Raw genomic sequence first — 22,694 nt, forward strand, 5'->3', positions numbered from 1 at the left:
ACCTTCCTCAGCGATAAGTCATCTATTCCCCTGCTCTGCTCCCCCGGATGCACCACAAACAACTCACTCTTCCCCATATTCAATTTGTACCCCGAAAATTCCCCAAACTCCCTGAGTGTCTGCATTATCTCAGGCATCCCCTCCACTGGGTCCGCAACATACAGCAATAAATCATCTGCATACAAGGATACCCGGTGCTCTTCTCCTCCCCTGAGTACTCCCCTCCACTTCCTGGAGCCCCTCTGTGCTATAGCCAGGGGCTCAATCGCCAATGCAAACAGTAACGGAGACAGGGACACCCCTGCCTCGTCCCTCTATGAAGACGGAAGTCGTCAGACCTCTGTCTGTTCGTGACCACGCTCGCCACCGGGGCCCTATACAGCAGCTGTACCCATCCGATATACCCTTCTCCAAAACCAAATCTCCTCAGCACCTCCCACAGATAATCCCACTCCACTCTGTCGAATGCTTTCTTGGCGTCCATCGCCACCACTATCTCCGCCTCCCCCTCTGGTGGGGGCATCATCATTACCCCTAGCAACCTCCGTATGTTCGTGTTCAGCTGTCTCCCCTTAACGAACCCAGTTTGATCCTCGTGGACCACCCCCGGGACACAGTCCTCTATCCCCGTCGCCATCACCTTAGCCAGGAGCTTAGCATCTACATTTAAAAGGGAAATGGGCCTGTAGGACCCACACTGCAGCGGGTCTTTTTCCTTCTTCAAAAGGAGCGATATCGTTGCCTCCGACATAGTCGGGGGCAGCTGCCCCCTTTCCCTGGCCTCATTAAAGGTTCTCGTCAAAAGTGGGGCCAGTAGGTCCATATACTTCCTGTAAAATTCCACCGGGAATCCGTCCGGTCCCGGGGCCTTCCCCGCCTGCATGCTCCCAATCCCTTTTACTACCTCCTCCATCTCAATCTGTGCTCCCAGTCCCACCCTCTCCTGCTCCTCCACCTTAGGGAATTCCAGCTGATCCAGGAAATGCATCATTCCCTCCTTCCCTTCCGGGGGCTGAGCCTTATATAACCTCTCATAAAATGCCTTGAACACCCCGTTCACTCTCTCCGCTCCCCGTTCCATCTCTCCCTCCTCATCTCTCACCCCACCTATCTCCCTCGCTGCTCCCCTCTTCCTCAATTGGTGGGCCAGTAGCCGACTCGCCTTCCGTCCATACTCATACTGTACACCCTGTGCCCTCCTCCTCTGTGCCTCTGCCTTACCCGTGGTCAGCAGGTTAAATTCCACATGTCGCCTTTGTCTTTCCCTGTACAGTCCCTCCTCCGGTGCCTCTGCATATTGCCTGTCCACCCTCAAAAGTTCTTTCAGCAATCGCTCCCTTTCTTTACCCTCTTGCTTCCCTTTATGTGCCCTTATGGATATCAGTTCCCCTCTAACCACTGCCTTCAACGCCTCCCAGACCACTCCCACCTGAACCTCTCCATTGTCATTAAGCTCCAAGTACCTTTCGATGCACCCCCTCACCCTTAAACATACCCCCTATTCCGCCAATAAGCCCATATCCATTCTCCAGAGTGGGTGCTGTTCTTTTTCCTCTCCTAACTCCAGGTCTACCCAATGTTGGGCGTGGTCCGAAATGGCTATGGCCGTATATTCCGTCCCTGTCACCTTCGGAATCAGTGCCCTTCCCAAGACAAAAAAGTCTATCCGTGAGTATACTTTGTGAACATGGGAGAAAAATGAGAACTCCTTACTCCTAGGCCTAATAAATCTCCAGGGGTCTACCCCTCCCATCTGCTCCATGAAGTCCTTGAGTACCCTGGCCGCTGCCGGCCTCCTCCCGGTCCTGGACCTCGACCGGTCCAGCCCTGGATCAAGCACCGTATTGAAGTCTCCCCCCATTACCAACTTTCCCGCCTCCAGGTCCGGGATACGTCCCAACATACGCCTCATAAAATTTGCATCATCCCAGTTCGGGGCATATACATTCACCAGAACCACCGCCTCCCCTTGCAATCTGCCAGTCACCATCACATATCTACCCCCACTATCCGCCACTATGGTCTTTGCCTCAAACAGTACCCGTTTCCCCACTAAAATAGCCACCCCCCTGTTCTTCGCATCTAAACCCGAATGAAACACCCGCCCCACCCATCCTTTACGTAGTCTGACCTGGTCTATCAGTTTCAGATGCGTCTCCTGCAACATAACCACATCTGCCTTTAATTTCTTTAGGTGTGCGAGTACCCGTGCCCTTTTAATCGGCCCGTTCAGCCCTCTCACGTTCCACGTGATCAGCCGGGTTGGGGGGCTCTTTACCCCCCCCCTCTTGTCGACTAGCCATCCCCTTTTTTAACCCAGCTCCTCACCCGGTTCCCACGTACCCGTATATCCCCCCCGACGGCGCCCTCCCGCCTCGACCACCCCATCCCATAACAGCTCCCCCTTCTCCTTAGCAGCAGCAACACAGTTGACCCCCCCCCTCCTCCCCCCCCCCACTCCGCTAGATCCCCCTCTAGCGTAGTTGCACCCCCCATGTTGCTCCCAGAAGTCAGCGAACTCTGGCTGACCTCGGCTTCCCCCCTTGTCCTCGGCCCCCACTGTGCGAGGCCCCCTCCTTCCTGTGTCCCTGTTCCCGCCATAATTACCATAACGCGGGAACAAAGCCCGCGTTTCCCACTCGGCCCCGCCCCTAATGGCCGGCGCCCACAGTCCCTCATACTCTCCCCCCCCCTCCCCAACATGGGGAAGAGAGAAAAGTTACAGGCTCGCAAAACTAACAAATTGAAAAAACCATCCCCCCCCCCCCCTTTTTCTCGCCCCACATAATCACCCCACCACTTTGTCCCAAAAGTTCTTTCTCTCGCCAGACTATTCCAGCTTCTCGTCCACAATGAATGTCCACGCCTCTTCTGCCGTCTCAAAGTAGTGCTGCTTCCCTTGGTGTGTGACCCACAATCTCGCCGGTTGCAACATTCCAAACTGGACCTTCTTTTTGTGAAGCACCGCCTTAGCCCGATTAAAACTTGCCCTCCTTCTCGCCACCTCCGCACTCCAATCCTGGTATACGCGGATCACCGCGTTCTCCCACCTACAGCTCCGAGTCTTCTTCGCCCATCTGAGGACCGTCTCTCTGTCATTATAGCGGAGAAACTTCACCACTATAGCTCGGGGTATTTCTCCAGCCTTCGGTCTTCGTGCCAGAACTCGATAAGCTCCCTCCACCTCCAAAGGGCCCGTCGGGGCCTCCGATCCCATTAGCGAGTGAAGCATCGTGCTCACATATGTCCCGACGTCCGCCCCTTCTGCGCCTTCGGGAAGACCCAGAACCCTTAGATTCTTCCTCCTCGAGTTATTCTCCAGGACTTCCAACCTTTCCACACACCTTTTGTGCTGTGCCTCGTGCATCTCTGCCTTCACCACCAGGCCCTGTATTTCGTCTTCGTTTTCAGCAGCCTTTGCCTTCATGACCCGAAGCTCCAGCTCTTGGGTCCTCTGCTCCTCCTTTAGCCCTTCAATCGCCTGTAATATCGGGGCCAACAGCTCCTTCTTCAACTCCTTTTTCAGCTCTTCCACACAGCGCCGCAAGAACTCTTGTTGGTCCGGGCCCCATAACAAACGGCCACCTTCCGACGCCATCTTGCTTTGAGCTTCTCTTCCTTGCCGCTGCTCCAGAGGATCCTCCGCAATCCGGCCGCTATCCTCTCCCTTATCCATGCATGACCGGGGTGGATTCCCTTCTGGTTTTTGGCACAGTGTTTTTGGCCGTTTAAATTGCTGTTGGGGCTCCTATTAAGAGCCCAAAAGTCTGTTCCAACGGGAGCTGCCGAAACGTGCGACTTAGCTGGTCATCGCTGCACCCGGAAGTCAGGTCACGATTCATAAGGAGTTGTGCCGGAGACATACCGGTGGACAGAGGGGTTGCCCTGTACGTCAGGAGCGTACATTTTAAGTCAGAAGCTGAGTCCGCAGCATTGCAGAGCAGTTGCTTCACGATATGGACCCTTTTTCGACCTTCCCGTTAGATTGCGGGTAATGCGGGCTGGAGGTAATGTGCTTGGACTGGTATAGCTTTGCGAAGTTGGACTACTCTTGGCTGTAGAAGCATGGACAGTTGTCGCTCATGACAGTGAGCGGAATACCATGCCTGACAAATGTCTCCTTGCAGGCCTTGATGCCAGTCCTTGATGTGAGGTCGGACAGTTTCACCACTTCGGGGTAACTCGAGAAGTAGTCAATTATAAGCATGTAGTCATGCCCATTGGCGTTAAAAAGGCCGATTCCCACCTTAGACCACGGAAAGGTCACAATCTCGTGTTGCTGGAGTGTTTCTTTGGGCTGAGTAGGCTGGAAACGCTGGCAAGTCACACAATTGAGAACCATGTTTGATATATCCTCGTTGATGCCAGGCCAATAGACAGCCTGCCGGGCCCTGCGCCTGCACTTCTCAATACCGAGGTGTCCCTCGTGGATCTGCGTGAGCACTAAGCACTGGAGGCTGCGAGGAATAACGATACGATCCAGCTTGAGGAGGATCCCCTCGACAACTGTTAGTTCATCCTTGACATTAAAGAACTGGGGGCATTGCCCTTTCTGCCAGCCATTTGTGAGGTGATGTATGACCCGCTGCAGAAGAGGGTCCTTGACAGTCTCTTCTCGAATGTTGACGACTCGTTCGTCTGAGGCCGGGAGTTTGCTGGCGCACAGTTGCACCTGTGCCTCAATTTGGTGGATAAAGTCGACCTGTTCACAGGGCGAGGTGATGGCACGATACAGGGCATCCGCAATGATTAGCTCCTTGCCCGGTGTGTAAACCAATTCAAAATCATACCTGCGGAGTCGAAGGAGAATACGCTGAAGCCTGGGTGCCATGTCATTCAAGTCCTTGTGAATGTTATGGACTAGGGGTCTGTGGTCAGTCTCTACTGTGAAGGTTGGTAGACCGTAGACGTAATCATGGAACTTTACAATACCGGTGAGGAGGCCCAGGCATTCTTTCTCTATCTGAGCATACCTCTGCTCAGTGGGAGTCATGGCCATGGATGCATAGGCCACTGGAGCCCAGGACGAGGAGTCATCCTTCTGGAGGAGCACCACACCACTGGCTGGCGTCCGTGGAGATTTTTGTCTCCCGCTCTGGGTCAAAAAACGCTAGTACCGGAGCAGTGGTGAGCTTTGCCTGTAACTCGAGCCACTCTGCTTGATGTGTGGGTAGCCACTGAAAGGCAGTGGACTTCTTCACCAGATGCCTGAGAGCCGTGGTGTGTGATGCAAGGTTGGGAATGAATTTTCCCAAGAAGTTAACCATACCCAGGAAGCGGAATACCGCCTTTTTGTCTTCCGGGGTCTTCATGGTGTTGATGGCCTTGACTTTGTCCGAGTCCGGTTGCACGCCCTGCTGGGATATTTGACCACCCAAAAACTTGATTGATGACATGCCAAAGGAACATTTGGCCTTGTTCAACTTGAGGCCGTTGGCATGTATGCGTCTAAAGACTTGTTGGAGACGAGATATGTGTTCCTCTGGGGTCGTGGTCCATATAATGACGTCATCAACATAAACCGCACACCCTCAATGCCCTCCAGCATCTGTTCCATGATCCTGTGAAAGATTTCAGAGGCTGAAACAATACCAAATGGCACGCGGTTGTAACAGTACCTTCCGAAAGGTGTATTAAACGTGCAGAGCTTCCTGCTGGACTTGTCCAGTTGTATCTGCCAGAAGCCACGCGATGCATCTAGCTTTGTGAAGAAATTGGCATGTGCCATCTCACTGGTCAGCTCCTCTCGCTTCGGGATCGGGTAGTGCTCCCGCATTATGTTTTGGTTCAGATCCTTGGGATCTATACATATGCGCAGTTCTCCAGAGGGCTTCTTCACACAGACCATCGAGCTGACCCAATCAGTCGGTTCTGTCAATTTAGAGATTATGCCCTGGTCTTGGAGCTCCTCCAGCTGTGCCTTTAAACGGTCCTTCAGAGGAGCCGGCACCCCGCGTGGTGCATGGATCACAGGCGTGGCATCAGGCCTGAGTAAGATTTTGGAGCGGTACGGCAGCGTGCCCATCCCACTGAACATATCCGGGTATTGTGACAGGATTTTGTCCATGTCAGCCTGAAGATTCATATTGGCAGATGACATGGCATGTACGCGCTGGACGGGATTCAGTAGCGTGCATGCATGGGCACCAAGCAGGGAAGCCTTGTCAGGCTTGACAATTTCGAATCGCAGTGTGGCTTTGATGACCTTGTTGGAGACATGCAGGTGATAAGACCCTCACGCAGTAATGGCATTGCCATTATAATCAAGCAGCTGGCAGCCGGCAAAAGAATCTTTGGCTGCCTTTGGATGCGAGCAAGATTTGCTTGAGATATGAGATTGGCTGAAGCACCAGTGTCCAGTTTGAACCAGATGCTGCATTGGTTGACTTGTACAACAGCACACCATTCGTCCGCAGAATCCATATTGAGGATGGGTAGGCGTGTTGCTGAATTTGAGGTGGCCTTGTCATACGTGGTAATGATGCCCACACGATATGGGGACTCCGGGCAGTCTCCCCTGGATCCGTGGTGGTACCAGGTTCCGAATCCAGCAGCTCTTGCTGCACACTTCGAACGCGTTTGCGTTGGAACTGGGATCGCTGGCCCACGATCGGAGGTGCAGACCTGCACAAGGCTGCATAATGGCCAGGCTTCCCAACAATTTAAACATCGCCTGCCTCTTGCAGGGCATTATCGCTTTAAGTGGGCGGTGCCGCAGTTTGGGCACGTCATGACGTTGATGTCGTAATGCTCCGTGCGTCGTCGCACATGCGCAGTGCGGTCAGCCACGGCTCGCTCCTGCGCAGTGTAGTCTTCGGCCGCTTCGTTCTCCTGTACGTGGTGCGCATGTGTGGGACCCCGAGAAAAGCGTGTGAAATGGCTGCCTTCATTGATGCTAAGGCGCCGCATTCGGGCGATGGCCTGTACACACTCTGCCTCGTGGGAGGCAAGTTGGTCCTGTTCTGCCGATTTAAGGCGGGAGTAGCGACTTTTCGCCTGTTCATGCACTTTACACGTCTCGATGGCTACTGGCAGGGTCATGTTTTTTTAAGATTTATTTTTAGGAGCTGCTCCTGCAGGGCGTCGGAGTGGACCCCAAACACGATCCGATCCCTGATGAGGGAATCAGCGGTGTCACCGTAGTTGCAGGATTGCGCTAATATGCGGAGATGGCCGCAGGTCATTCACGAGGATCAGATGGGTTCGTGAAAGGGAGACAGCTGAATACGAATGTACGGAGGCTCTTGAGTGTTATGATGATGCCGGTGGTGGAAGGGGAGGCGGAGACAGTGGCGGCGATGGATGCGGAGAACGCCTTTGATTGGGTAGAATGGGGGTACTTGTGGGAGGTGCTGAAAAGGTTCGGGTTTGGGGAGGGGTTTGTCAGGTGGGTTAAGTTGCTGTATGAGGCCCCGGTGGCGAGTGTGGCCACGAACAGAAGGAGGTCAGAGTATTTTCGGTTACACCGGGGGATGAGGCAGAAGTGTCCCCTGTCCCCCCTGCTCTTTGCGCTGGCGATTGAGCCCCTGGCCGTGGTGTTGAGGGAGTCGAGGAACTGGAGGGGGCTGGTGCAGGGTGGGGAGGAACATCGGGTGTCGCTCTATGCGGACGACTTGTTGTTATATGTGGCGGACCCGGTGGGGGGAATGCCGGAGATGATGAGGATTCTCAGGGAGTTTGGGGATTTCTCCGGGTACAAGCTCAATATGGGGAAAAGCGAGTTGTTCGTTGTTCACCCAGGGGACCAGGAGAGGGGGATTGGTGAGCTCCCACTAAAAAGGGCGGAGAGGTGTTTCAGGTACCTGCGGGTCCAGGTGGTTAGGAGTTGGGGGGGCCCTGCAGAAGCTTAACTTCACGAGACTGGTGGAGCAAATGGAGGAGGAGTTTAAGAGGTGGGATGTGCTGCCACTCTCCCAGTCAGTTAAAATGACGGTGCTCCCGAGGTTTTTGTTCCTGTTCCAGTGCCTCCCCATTCTGATCCCCAAGGCCTTCTTCAGGTGGGTTAATAGGAGCATTATGGGGTTTGTGTGGGCGCAGAAGACCCCGAGGGTGAGAAGGGTGTTCCTGGAGCGGTGCAGGGATAGGGGGGGATTGGCGTTGCCTAACCTCTGTGGGTATTATTGGGCCGCCAACGTGGCGATGGTGCGTAAGTGGGTGATGGAGGGGGAGGGGGTGGCATGGAAGAGGCTGGAGATGGCGTCCTGTGTGGGCACGTGCCTGGAGGTGCTGGTGACGGCGCTGCTGCCGCTTCCTCCAACGAGGTATACCACGAGCCTGGTGGTGGCGGCTACCCTCAAAGTTTGGGGGCAATGGAGACGTCAGGGGGGAGGTGGGGGCCTCGGTGTGGTCCCCGATACGGGGGAACCACCGGTTTGTCCCGGGGAGAATGGACGGAGGGTTCCTGAGTTGGCACAGGGCAGGTATGGGGGACCTGTTTGTGGACGGGAAGTTCGCGTGCCTGGATGAGCTGGAGGAGAAGTTTGGGCTCCCCCCGGGGAACACCTTCAGATATATGCAGGTAAGGGCGTTTGTTAGGCGGCAGGTGGTGGAGTTCCCACTGTTGCCGCCACGCAGGGTCCAGGATAAGGTGCTTTCGGGGGTGTGGGTTGGAGAGGGGAGGATCTCTGCAACGTATCAGGTGATGCAGGAGGAGGAGGAGGCCTCGGTGGAGGAGCTAAAAGGTAAGTGGGAGGAGGAGTTGGGTGAGGAGATCGACGAGGGGACGTGGGCGGATGCCCTGGGGAGGGTGAACTCTTCCTCCTCTTGCGCGAGGCTCAGCCTCATACAATTTAAGGTGCTGCACAGGGCACACATGACCGGGGCAAGGATGAGCCGGTTCTTTGGGAGTGAGGACAGATGTGTTAGGTGCTCAGGGAGCCCAGCAAACCACACCCACATGTTCTGGGCATGCCCAGCGCTGGAGGACTTTTGGAAGGATGTAGCGAGGACGGTGTCGAGGGTGGTTGGTTTCAGGATTGAGTCGGGCTGGGGGCTCGCAATATTTGGGGTCGCAGGGGAGCCGGGAGTGCAGGAGGCGAAAGAGGCCGGTATTCTGGCCTTTGCGTCCCTGGTAGCCCGGCGAAGGATTCTTCTTCAGTGGAAAGATGCGAGGCCCCCAAGCGTGGAATCCTGGATCAATGAAATGGCAGGGTTTATTAAATTGGAGAGGGTGAAATTTGCCTTAAGGGGATCGGTTCAAGGGTTCTTCAGACTTCCTGGCAGAGCGTTAATAGATGGTCAGCAGCAGCAACCCTGGGGGAGTGGGGACTGGTTCATTTTCCCTGATTGGGTGTGTATATTTGCTTCTGTGTTGATGATGGCTGTTAATTTATTATTTGTGTATAGGGGGGGGGGGGGTCTTTTCTTTTTGTATTTTGTTGTGATATTTTGTGAAAATTTGAATAAAAATTATTTTAAAAAAATAATATGCAGAGATGAGTTAGAAAGGATTGGAAAGGCTCATCCTTACCCTGAAGGCGTTGCTGGAAGACATAGCGCTCAAAGCTCTCGTTCGTTTCGACTTCACAGTGACTGTCGAATTTGGCTCACACGGTCTGGAACTTGGTCTTGTCCTCACCGTCGGCAAAAGTGAGCGAATTGAAGATTTGGATGGCCCGGTCCCCCGCAGTCGTTAGGAGCAGCGCGATTTTTCCGGCATCGGACGCATCCTCGAGGCCCAAGGCCTCAATATATAGACTGAATATCTGCTTGAAGACCCGCCAGTTGGCGCCGAGAGTTCCGGAGATCTGGAGCCGTGGAGGGGCCTGGTTCTTCTCCATGCCGCTGGAAGGCACTTGCTGGTCGTCACTGAATTATTCAAAGTAAATTACTTAGATGAAATACCATGTTGTGTTTATTCACCCTGGGGTAACACGGACTGCAACAGGATGCAGATGAACTGTAAAGCATACACCAAACGTAGGCGTTGGTTCAATACGATTTATTGAACTTCTGTAGCAATGCACACAGCTGGCTGTGCGTTGACACTCTACTACTCTAAGTAAACTAACTCTAACTTACTCTGATCCACGTGTAGAAGGTGCTGACTGATATATACACCCTGACTGTCACTACAGTTGTCACCAGTGGAAAGAGGCAGAGTGCTGATTCCTCGTGTGTTTTATAGTAGGAAGCCCTCCTCTGGTGTTCTGTCTGGTGATTGGTTGTGTTCTGTCCTGTATGTTGATTGGCTAACCTGGGTGTCTGTCACTGCCTGTTTTTACCTCATGATGTGCATGGGTGCATATTATGACACCACCCTCATCCCACCCACCACCAACCGCCCTCACCCCACCAACCACCCTCGCCCCGCCCACACCAACCACCCTCACCCCACCTACCACCAACCACCCTCACCCCACCCACCACCGCATCACCCGCACGCACACCACCCCTCAATTGCACATCCACCTGCGGCACAACGAGCAGGGCTCACACGGTCGCCAGTGGAAGCGGGTCTATTGCAGGTCATGGAGGTTGATGACAACCCGCTCTGCAATGAACTCCGGGCTCTACATCGTTAGACAATGTCTGACTCATAGCCACAGTAACACCCTCCACCTGGACCGTCCCTACATGCGGCATTGACACTGCAGCGCACGGTTCCATCGTCTGCCCGGGGGGATGGCGCGAGGAAGTGGGGGGGGGGGGGGGGCACACTCACCTGAGCTTGACGTCGTATCACCCCTCACACACACTGGCGCTCACCTCACACCCCACCCCCGCAGGCATCGGACAGAGCACAAAGGCAGCTTCTGTCGGTGTGGAAGTGTTTTTAATGACAAACAGTTTATACACATGCCTAACCCCTATAACTAGTCTGTGCTCTGCACCCGTGCCAACTTACTCTGTGTCTAATTTTTTGGCCTTACTGGCCCTATGACTACGTCTAGGTGGTTTCCCCAGATGGTACAGCAGAACTGGAGGCAGACTCCTGTGATTCCTGCCCTGTGACCAGGGACCCCTTTGGCGGCCGTTTCCTGGAACGACCCGGCCTGGATGGGCCAGGCTGCGGCTCGGGCGACTGGGATGGCAAGCTGCCAGCCTGTCCTGCCCGTTGTCCACCAGATGCACCTGGGACGGAAGTGGGGTTGGGGGGGGGAGTGGGGGTGTCCGAGGTGTCACGATGTTCCGGGACCGCCCCTGCAGGAGAACCCGGTACGGGTCCCAGCACCTCCTCCTCCCTCGGGGTGCCCGATGGCCCCCGGGCCTCTCCATGGGTGGAACTAACCTGCTATTGCCGGTCGGGATACTCCCGTGGCGGCTGCGGACTCAGCCCACGGCCGTCCTGGTCGGGGGGCGGGCGGGTAGGAGGTCAGGGGGGACCTTTTAGGCGGCCGGGTAATGATTGTGCGGGGTTTGAGGATCGGGCGTGCGGCCGGTCGGGGAGTCTCTTGCTTGGGTCTGACTCCGCGGTCCGAGTCCGCCATGGAAGTACGGGTGCCCGTATCTGCAGCAAAAGCTGTGAGATTTACTCCGGGTTCCTGCTAGCCCCCTACAGGACTATGAAATTGTGTCCCTTTTTTTCCAGGATTTTCAGGAGTTTTGACACCGGTGTGGGGACATAGTCCCAATAATGGAGAATCTAGCCCCCAGTATCTGACAGGCTCTTGTAGCCACAGTATTTATATGGCTGGTCTATAGTACCTTACCACAATAACTCACTTGTTCTATAATCTTTGGTTGAAAAGGCAGGCAGCTGACCTACTCTCAAACATTTGCTGATGTTACCAGATGAACGAGAATAAGAATTTTCTTCTTTTGCATTACAACAGCAATCCTAACGAGGTTGGGTTTCCTACCAGTGAAGGCCATCAATGTGTTCGAATTATTGATACTTACAGCACAGAGGGAGGCCATTCAGCCCATCTTTTTTTACTTGGTCAAGGAATGTGAGCATCGTTGGCAAGGCCAAGATTTATTTCTCACCCCAAATTGCCTTTGAGAAGCTGGTGGTGAGCTGCCTTGATGAACCATTGCAGTCCATGTGATGTAGACACACCCACAGATTATGTCTGTGCTGATTCACAGTTAATACAATCCAAAACTAGACCCACTGTCCTGCCCAAATAAAATAAGTTGGTGCATTGGTGGGTTCTCTATTCTTGCTGCCCAGCTTACTTTGCATTGTGTTTCTTCAATGTGCATAAAGGAATCTTCAGTGCAACATTGTGTGCAAACTAAGTATTTATATTAGACAAGGTCACCTTCATACATTGATTTTCCATCTCACCTTTTCCCACAATTAAAGAGACCTCCCATACAAACAGAGTTATATTAACTGCCATTATGAATTTGTCTTTGCACTGTTTAGTTTCTGATACAAAATTTGTCAGGAAGCACCTACCCATGCTCCACAAAATCAAAGTATCCAACTGAAAGCTGGCGTCTGCTTGCTTTACTATAGAGAGGTTGTATCCGTCTCCATCTATTGAGGAAATATTTGCTTTGATATGGTCTAACAGACACTATCCTGGATTTTGCAACCGGCATTATTTTAACATCACCACTTACCCAATTATTTTCTAGGGGTTAGTGCCAGTGTTGGGATATATTAATTGGATAATCTAAATTGCTGTGATCGTTTTTACCAAGGAATGGAATATCATTTACAACCATATAACAAATTTTATAAGCTTAAACTCCAGGTTATTGCTGGCGACTGAAGTCCTGTTTATCTTTGATGTTTCAGTTCTGGTGATTGCCTTCAGTATATGGGGCCTGTGTGGAAAAACCAAGTTTCAGAAAGGAGGAGTTTACCACATACCTGTCGAGCATGAGAGCTGGGAGGATGTACGGGAAAACATCCTAAATTATGATGAAGAAGGAGGTGGAGAAGAAGACCAGGTATGCAAGGTTGTCTCGCCTTCCTTCTGCAAACTATATAGCATTAAATGTATGGCCTGCATTTAAAAAAAAAAACATTTTTGTGAAGGTGTTTCAAATATATACATAATCACAAAAATACAAAAGCCAACCACGGCAACAGGTAACAAATCCCACCCTCCCTGCCCCTCCCCAACCAACATCCCCCACTCAACTCGCTGCCACCCTGGCACCGACCTCCTTTTCCAGCTTCCCCCCCCCCCCCCCCACCATCCAAACAAAAGAAAAAACGACAACCCCCCACCTGCTGATGATTCAATATCCCTTAAAGAAGTTAATAAACAGCTACCACCTCAAGGTGAACCCCCTCCTCCACCCCTTGGGTGGCAAACTTAAGTTTTTCAAAAGCAGGAACTCTGCCAAACCGCTCACCCATGCCCCTGCCTTCAGCGGCTCCGAGTCTCACCAACACAACAAAATCCGTCTCCGGGCTATCAGGGAGGCAAAGGCCAAGACTTCAGCCTCTCTCTCCAGCTGTACTCCTGGATCTTCCAACACATCCAAATATCGCCACCTCTGAACTCGGAGCTACCTCTACCCCCAAATCCTTGACGTTACATTCGAAAATCCCTTCCACAGACCCCTCAACCTCAGACATGCCAAAAACATATATGTGCATGGCTCGCCGGCCCCCGCTACACACCGCCCACACCTATCCTCCATCCCGGAGAGAACCGACTCATCCTGGACACCATCAAGTGGGCTCTATGCACCACCTTAAATTGAATAAGACTTAGCCGAGCACATGACGAGGACACATCCACCTTCCACAGAGCTTCCCTCCACATTCCAGGCCCCAACACTCCCCCCCCCTCCCCACCCCCAAAACCACCTCCCCCCGCTTGCACCTGACCTCCTCCATGGGAGCACACTCCCTCTTCATCAGCTCCCCATACATGTTTGCAATTCTACCCTCCCCAATCTCATCCTCTGACAGAAGCTTATCCTGCAGCACCGGGACGGCAGCGTCAGATATGACGGCACCTCCTTCCTAATAAAGTCCCTGACCTGCAGATATCTGAACCTATTCCCCTTTGGTAACTGGGATGTCTCCTCCAGCTGCTCCAGGTCTGCAAACTTCCTTCCCGCAATCAAATCCCTAAAGCATTCTATCCCCACCTGCTGCCACCCCCAGAAACTTGGATCCAACCCCGCCGGCACAAACCTATGACTGTTGCAAATCGGCGCCCACAGCGACATGCCTTCCAATCTAAAGTGCTGCTGACACTGATTGCAAACCCTCAGTGCTGATACTACCACTGGACTCGTGGAGTATTGATGTGCCATCAATCAACACAAGGCGAGTAGTGAACAAAACTGAGGCTTTAATAAGCTAAACAGAGTGCCTCCTGGCCACTGATCCCGAACTGGGGCAGGACCGGAGGTCGGCCACCTTTATACCGAGCCCGAGGGGAGGCGGAGCCATCAGGCAGTGGTTTACCACAATACATGTAATACAGTAACAGTTTATCACAATACATATAATATACTAACAGTGGTTTACCACAAGTATCTAACCAGCGAGAATGGAAGGGGCGCAAACAACAATGCCCTCAAGCTGGACCCCATATACGAGGCAGCCTCCATCTGCCCGCAAACCGATCGCTCCTCGCAACACTTAGGGTATTCAAATGGTCATTGGATAGACATATGGACGATAAGGGAATAGTGTAAATGGGCTTTAGAGTGGTTTCACAGGTCGGCGCAACATCGAGGGCTGAAGGGCCTGTACTGCGCTGTTATGTTCTATGTTCCACCACTCATATCCTAGCCATTGCAATATTTGCAGTCAATCAGTAATTCAACAAGCTAGGCAACGCTAAACCCTTCCCCTGTTGATTCCTCTCCTAGAACAAGCTCCCAACGGAGCTTTCCCCACCAATACAAACCTCAAAATCATCCCATTAACCTTCCTAAAAAAGAGGGTCAAGAGAAATGCTGATTCGGGGAACCATGGCCGGGATTTTCCGATCCCGCACCGGGTTGGAGAATCGGTGGAAGTGGCGCGCGAATCCTGCCACACCGCTCCGACGCCGGGCCGCCGATTCTCCGCCGACCAGAGAATCGGTGACAATCGCGCTGGCGCAGTCGCCGCAGTGCCAGTCGGGGGCCGTTGAAAGTGGTTCCCCCGGCGATTCTCCGTGCTCGATGGGCTGAGTGCCCGCTGAGTCCCGCCGGAGTCGTTTACACATGGTCCTACCCGACGGGACCTCTGCGGCCTGGCTGGGGAGGCCGTCCTGGTTGGGGGGGGGGGCGGGGGAGCCGACTCCAGGGGAGGCCAGGTCCACGATCGGGGGCAACCGATCGGTGGGCGGGCTGATTCCAGAGGGGGCCTATGTTCCCCCGTGCCGGGCCCCTGTAGGGCTCCGCCATGTTGCCCGCGGGCCGACGTGGAGACGGCCGTGGCGCACATGCGCGGACCCGCGCCGGCCGTGGCGGGCCGGCTTTCGGTGCCGGAGCAGCGCACAGCACTCCGGCGCAGTTCTAGCCCCTAGGAAGGGGTGAATGCCTAGGCCTGGAGGCCCATTGACGCCAGCGTCGCTCGCGCCAGTTTTTACACCGTGGTCAACACTTGGCGGGATTTCGGAGAACCCCGGCCCATAGATTTGAGCCAGGCAAGTGGGATGGAAATTTTTGGAGATGGGAGGAGAAAGGGATTAGGACACTAAAAGATTTGTTTCTTGGGGGTCAGTTTGCAGGATTGAAGCAGCTGGGAGCAAAGTATGGACTGGAGCAGGGGGAAATATTTAGATACATGCAGGTTCAAGACTTTGCCAGAAAGGAGTTACAGAGCTTCCCGATAGAGCTGGCTTCCACAATGCTGGAGGAGGTGCTGACGACAGAGGGACTGGAGAAGGGGGTAGTGCAGGCGGTTTACGGGGCTATTTTGGAAGAGAAGGCACTGCTGGAAGGGATCAAGGCAAAGTGGGAGGAAGAGTTGGGAGAGGGTATGGAGGAGGGGTTCTGGTGGGAGCTGTGTGTCATAATATACACCAGTATATCATGGTGCAGACATACACACTGATGGACACACACAACACCGCAGCCAATCACCAGTTAGAGCACACTCACTATATAGACAGAGGGCATCAGAGTTCCCGCTCATTCGGGATGCAGCCTCTCAGAAGGACAGAACTTACAGCTTACAGCACAGATCTTCACCATGTGCTGAGTGCATAGACTGGTTAGGACAGGCATAGGTCTTTAGTTTAATCTAACATCGTGTTAACCCACAGTGAAAGTATGTTCAACAGTTTCTAACTTAATAAAATAGTGTTGTACTATTTTAAGTGTTGGTGGCCTGTATGTGTTCCACGGATCCAGAGCACCCAATACATCAGTGTGGAGGGTGAACGCCTCCACCTCGTGCATGAGGTCGGGGGCTGATACAGCTGAAGGTGGTATATAGAGCACATCTCACAAGGGCGAGAATGAGCCGGCTCTTTGAGGGGGTAGAAGATGTGTGTGAACGTTGCGGGGGAGGGGAGAGATCGGAAACCACATGTTTTGATTCTGTCCAAAGCTGGAGGATTACTTGAAGGAGGTTTTTAGCGTAATCTCTAAAGTGATGCACGTGAAACTGGACCCGGGCCCTCGGGAAGCCATATTTGGGGTGTCAGACCAGCCGGGGTTGGAAACGGGTGCGGAGGCAGATGTGTAGCCTTCGCCTCGTTGATTTCCCGAAGGTGGATCCTGTTAGGGTGGAGATCAACGTCTCCACCCTGTGCCCTGGCGTGGCGGGGGGGACCTGCTGGAATTCTTGACTCTTGAGAAGATCAAATTTGAACTGAGGGGAAGGATGGAGGGGTTCTACAATTCATGGGCGTTATTCATTATGCACTTTCGAGAATTGGATTACATCGAACATTAGGGGGGGATGGGGTTGGGAGAGTTGGGGGGAGGGGGGACTGTATGTGTTAATGGTGACTATGGGTGACTCCAGGGGCGAAATTCTCCTACCCGCCCCGCCACATTTCTGCCCCGACCGACCGGCGGGAGTCTCCGTAACACCGGCCGGTCAATGGGGTTTCCCATTGTGGGGCAGCCGCACGCCGTCGGGAAACCCCCGGGCGCCGGCAAAACGGAGACTCCCGCCGGCGGAGAATGACGCCCCTGGTTCCTTTTTGTTATTTGTTTATGTTAACATGCGGGCTAATGTTTGGGGGTTTGGTGGGAGGATGGGTTTGTTATTGATATGGGGATTGACATTGCATTCATTACTGATTATTGTTTATTGTTGGGTGTAAATTTGGAGAAAATGTGAAAAAGGAGAATAAAATTTTTTTTTTTTAAAGTGTGTGAAAGAGCCTGGAACTTTGACTGATCAAATTTTAACACTGGTATTAATGTTTAATGTTGGATTTTAACTAATGTGAAATGGAAAATCTAAGCCAATTCTTCCCCTCAGTTCAAATTTGACCTTCTCAAGAGTCAAGAATCCAGCAGGTCCCCCTGCCACGCCAGGGCACAGGGTGGAGAACCCTACCAGGATCTGCCTTCGGCGATCAACGAGGCGAAGGCTACAACATCTGCCTCCGCACCCGTTTCCAACTCCGGCTGGTCCGACACTCCGAATATGGCCTCCCGAGGGCCCGCACTTGATGTCACAGTATAATTGCTGATTGGAGTGTGTTGGAGCACTCTCCACTTGCCTGGATGAGTGCAGCTCCAACACTCAAGAAGCTCAACACCATCCAGAACAAAGCAGACCGCGTGGTTGCTCCCCCTTCCACAAACATTTAATCCCTTCACCACCGACGAACAGTGGCAGCCGTGGGTACCATCTACAAGATACACTGCAGGATCTCACCAAGGTGCCTTAGACAGCACCTTCCAAACACACAACCACTACCATCTAGAAGGACAAGAGCAGCAAATACCTGGGAACCTCACTACCTGGAGGTTCCCCCCCAAGTCACTCATCATCCTGACTTGGAAATATATTGGCGTTCCATCACAGTCGCTGGGTAAAAATCTGGAATTCCATCCCCAACAACACATTGGGTGTACCTACATCACATGGACTGCAGGGGTTCAAGAAAGCAGCTTATCACCACCTCTTGAAGGGCAACTAGGGGTGGACAACAAATTTTGGCCTAACCAGCGAAGTCCAGATCCTGGAAATTAATTTTTAAAATGTCCAAGGAGTAATTGTTATATTCCATTATCATCACTGCAAATTGATTTAAGTGAAAGAGATATTGAACTTGTTTTCATTAGGGAGCCTTGATATTAACAGGACCAATGGGGAGAAAATAGCAAGGTTCGGAAACCAGTAAAATCAGTAAATCAGTTTAATTTGCTGATTCTCTCAACCCAAGAGCCACACTCTCCACACTTTACAAGTTTTAAAAAAAGTATTTTTATTCACATTTTTCAAATTTTATACAATAAATAATAACACAATAAAACAATAATCAAATCTTCCAAAACTCCCCCCCCCCCCCACTTTAATGCGGTACAATCCTCAACAGAGACCCCCTCCCCAACTACCCAACTAACTACAATTGATGACAAGCTCTTTAAAGTACAGAATAAACAGCTGCCACCTCCGGTAGAACCCCTCAATTGCCCCCCCCCCCCCTTCACGGTGTCCTTAACTTTCTCAAGATATAAAAATTCCATAAGATCCCCCAGCCATCCTGAAGCTGACCTCCACCCCAACAGCACCCGCCTTCAAGCAATCAGCGGGGTGAAGGCCAGGACATCTGCCCCCGCCCCAGTCTGTAGCTCTGGCAGGCCCGACACCACAAATATGGCCCCTAAGGGACAGGGCTTCAGTTCAATTTGTAGACATGGTGCTAAAGAAGGAGACCCAGAACCCCGCGAGCTTAGGACACAACAAGAAACATGTGCACATGTTTCTTGTTGTGTCCTAAGCTCGCGGGGTTCTGGGCCCCTCCCACACCGCTCACACTTGTCCTCCGCACCCGCAAATAACCTGCTCATCCTGGATTTGGTCAGATGGGCCCTATGCACTACCTTCAACTGTATTAACCCTAACCTCACACATGACGATGTTGCGTTCACCCTACGCAGAGCCTTGCACCAGACCCCATTCGCCATGTCCCACCCAAACGCTTCCTCCCACTTAGCCTTCACCCCCTACACAGACATTGCCTCATCCGCCAAAATCCTGCCATAAATAACTCCCCGACGTGCTCCCCTCATCCATCATGCCAGCGACAAAACCCGCTCCAACAACGAGGTAAGAGGCATCAAAGGAATGTCGGGGAGACCTTTTTGTGCAGCTACGAACCTGTATGTAGCTAAAACCATCCGCCTGTGAAAGCCCAAATTTCTCCTCCAACTCCTCCATGATCGCAAATCACCCCTTCACCCCTCTAAAAACAAATCCTTCATCCCTTCCACCCCCTTCTTCTCCTATTAATAATGTATTAAGCTAGGCAACACCAAGCCCCTGACTGCTGGTCCCTCAGGAATGCCGTTTTCCAAATCTTAGCCATTTATTTTGTAAAATGGGGAGAATGTGCAAATTCCACACGGACAGGGACCCAGAGCCGGGATTGAACCGGAGAACAGCAGAAGGCTTTCCCACCTCTGTAAATCCATCTTAACCCTGCTCACCAAACTCGTGAAGCTCAACTTCCGAAGCCGTGCCCAATTCAGAGCTACCTGCACCCCCAGATACCTAAAATGAGAACCCGTTAAGCGGAATGGTAGCATCCCCAGATTGGCTCCCCTCCCCAGCGGAGTGACCAGAAATCACTCACTTTTCTCTCAATTCAAATTATACTGAAAAAGGTCCAAAATGCTTCAGCAGCGCCGTGAAATCACCCATTGCGGGGATCGGATCTGTCACATACAAAAGAAGATCATCGGTGCAAGTTCCACTCCGCCCCTAATTATCCCTTTCCATTTATCCGAGGCTCTCAGGGCAGTGGCCAAAGACTCAATTGCCAACACAAGCAAGAGTAGGGATATCAGGCTGGTTCCCTGTGTAACTGAAAATATCCCAATCTAACATTATTTGTACAGACGTTGACCTTAGGTGCCTTGGATAGCAACCGGACCCATGCTACGAATTTAGGCCCTATCCCAAACCGTTCCAACACTGCAAACAAATACCCCCATTCTACCCTATCAAATGCTTTCTCAGCATCCTATGTCACAATAACCTGCTCTCTGTCTTCTGCCGGGGACAAAACTATGTTTAAAAGCCGCCTCAAATTCGGCGATAGCCACCGCCCCTTCACAAATCCTGCCTCATCTTCTCCAATAACCTGAGGGAGGCACTCGTCCAGGCCACAATCTTGGCATCCACATTTAGTAAAGAATTTGGACGGTGCAACCCATAAGACACCAGGTCCTTATTCTTTTTTTAAAATTATAAGTTTAGAGTACCCAATTCATTTTTTCCAATTAAGGGGCAATTTAGCGTGTCCAATCCACCTACCCTGCACATCTTTGGGTTGTGGGGGCGAAACCCACGTAAACACAGGGAGAATGTGCAAACTCCACATGGACAGTGACCCAGGGCCAGGATCAAACCTGGGACCTAGGTGCCGTGAGGCAGCAGTGCTATCCACTGCGCCACCGTGCTGCCTATCCTTATTCTTCTTTAACAGAAGCTAAATGGACGCTTGTATCATTGTCTCTGCAAGAGAACCCAGCGTTACCGAATCCTCAAACATCTCTACCAATAACAGCACCAATCGATCAGCAAACTTCTCATAATATTTCACCAGGAACTCATCCAGCCCCGGAACCTTAGCTGTCTGAATGTGCCCAATCGCTGTCCGGATGTCCTCCACCCCCAGTGTCTCCTCCAGCCCATCCCGGTCCTCTATCCAACCCCTCCAGAAATTCCCACATATCGTGACTCCTCCCCCGAACTATAGAGATTCTTGTAAAACACCTCAAAAGTCCCATTAACTTTATCGACGCCGACACAAGTTCCCCACCTGAATCCTGAATCTGGACAATCTCATGGGAGGCTGCCTGCTGCCTCAACTGGCCGGCCAGGCGGCGACTAGCCTTCTCACCATATTCGTATGTTACCTGTTATGGGTCAGGGTTTAGAGAACCCCAAAGTGTATCATGAGATTCACCTGCCCCACACCTTTTACTAGATTGTGGTATGGGGAGCACACGGCTCACTCATGGTATGGTACAGCAGAAAATGGACCAGTGTTTTTTTAAAAAACAAAACAATGTTTATTCTATGAACTCAAGTTAACCTTTTTAAAACAAACAGTGAATATCTTAGCAACCAGTAAATCAAATACACCCCCCAAAGAATACAACACTAAGTAACCTGTATGCTGTCTTTTTAACATCCAAAAGGTTTAACAAACCTTCAAACAGGAGCACATTAGGGTTTACATTCAAGGCTGAAAACATTTATAATTCTTCTGAATTCACCAAATGACCCATAGATAGTCTTTGGATGGCAGAGATCACAACAGTGCAGCTCACTTTTAACTTCAGATTCAGCTCACTGAAAAGCACAGACACACCCAAGCTCTTTCTCAAACTGAAACTAAAAAGCAGAAGTGGAGCTCAGATTCACCCACACTCTGACATCACTCCAGTAACATGAGCAGCTCCATTTTTTAAAGGTACATTTCTCAAACACCCATTTCTTAAAGGGTACTCTCACATGACATACCCCTCGAGCACCGCACCTGGCTCACCACCTTATCAGTAGATAATAGATCAAATTGCATCTGAACTTCTTTCTACTCGCCAAAAGCTTTGGGGTGGGGTCACTTCAGTATCTTCCATCCACTTTCCAAGATCTTGTTTACCAACTGTTGCCGCTCTTCCCTTGCCGCCCTACCCACCTGCGCCTTGTGCTAGATTATCTTCCCTCTCACCACCGCCTTCATAGCACCGAGGGCGACACCTCCCCATTCTTGTTAAACTCCACATATTCATCAATCACCCTGGACATCTTCACACAAAATCCCAAATCTGCTAACAGCCCCACATCCAAACTCCGCTCCAGCTGCTGGGCCAGTCCCACCTCCAAGACCACATCTACCAGGTGCGAAGCGTGCTCTGAAATCACTTATCGTGGAATATTTCGCTTTCCTCACCACTGGCAGCAGAGACTTTCCCATCACAAAAAAGTGGATGTGCGAGTACACATTGTGTATCGGAGAGAGAAAAGAGAATTCCCTGCCCCAGGGTGCAAAACGGCCACAGATGCACTCCACCCATCTCCTTCATGAACGCTGCCAGTACCTCCACGACCCCGAATGGGCCAACGACTTTGGCTAAGACCGATTCAACTTACGGTTCAGAACGCAATTCAAATCTGCCCCCAGAATTAGCTGGTGCACGTCCATGTCTAGTATGACCACCGGCATCCTCTTCATGAACGCTACATCATCCCAGTTTGGAATGTACATGCTCGCTAAAACCACCAACACTCTCCAATATCCCCGTAACTATGACATACTTGCCACTCTGGTCCACTACCACTTTTCCCACCTGGAACCAAACTCTTTTGTTAATTAGTATTGCTACCCCCTCTGCGCTCTGCAATCAAAGCCCGAGTGGAACACCTATCTCGCCCCCCAACCCTTACGGGTCCTTCACCCGCAGGTGGGTCTCCTGCAAAAGCAGCACATCAGCTGTCAAACTCTTCAAACTATTAGGGGCTGGTTTAGCACACTGGGATAAATAGCTGGCTTTTACAGCAGACCAAGGCAGGCCAGCAGCACGGTTCAATTCCCGTACCAGCCTCCCCGAACAGGCGCCGGAATGTGGCGACTAGGAGCTTTTCACAGTAACTTCATTTGAAGCCTCCTTGCGACAATAAGTGATTTTCATTTTCATTT

The 22,694-nt window shown here is 52.0% G+C and overlaps 1 protein-coding gene across 2 annotated transcripts in view; it reads left to right on the plus strand.

The window, feature by feature from the left end:
- Positions 1-22,694, plus strand: part of LOC140385667 (neural-cadherin) — a 444,649-nt gene that overhangs the window by 416,373 nt on the left and 5,582 nt on the right. The window contains exon 32 of one of the 2 annotated variants that reach the window (XM_072468059.1): positions 12,692-12,855. In XM_072468059.1, the coding sequence (XP_072324160.1) occupies positions 12,692-12,855 (164 nt within the window). The remainder of the gene's footprint in view (positions 1-12,691; positions 12,856-22,694) is intronic. The other variant, XM_072468060.1, reaches the window with a different exon arrangement.

Source organism: Scyliorhinus torazame, chromosome 11 (genome assembly GCF_047496885.1).
Source record: "Scyliorhinus torazame isolate Kashiwa2021f chromosome 11, sScyTor2.1, whole genome shotgun sequence".
Lineage (NCBI taxonomy): Eukaryota > Metazoa > Chordata > Chondrichthyes > Carcharhiniformes > Scyliorhinidae > Scyliorhinus > Scyliorhinus torazame.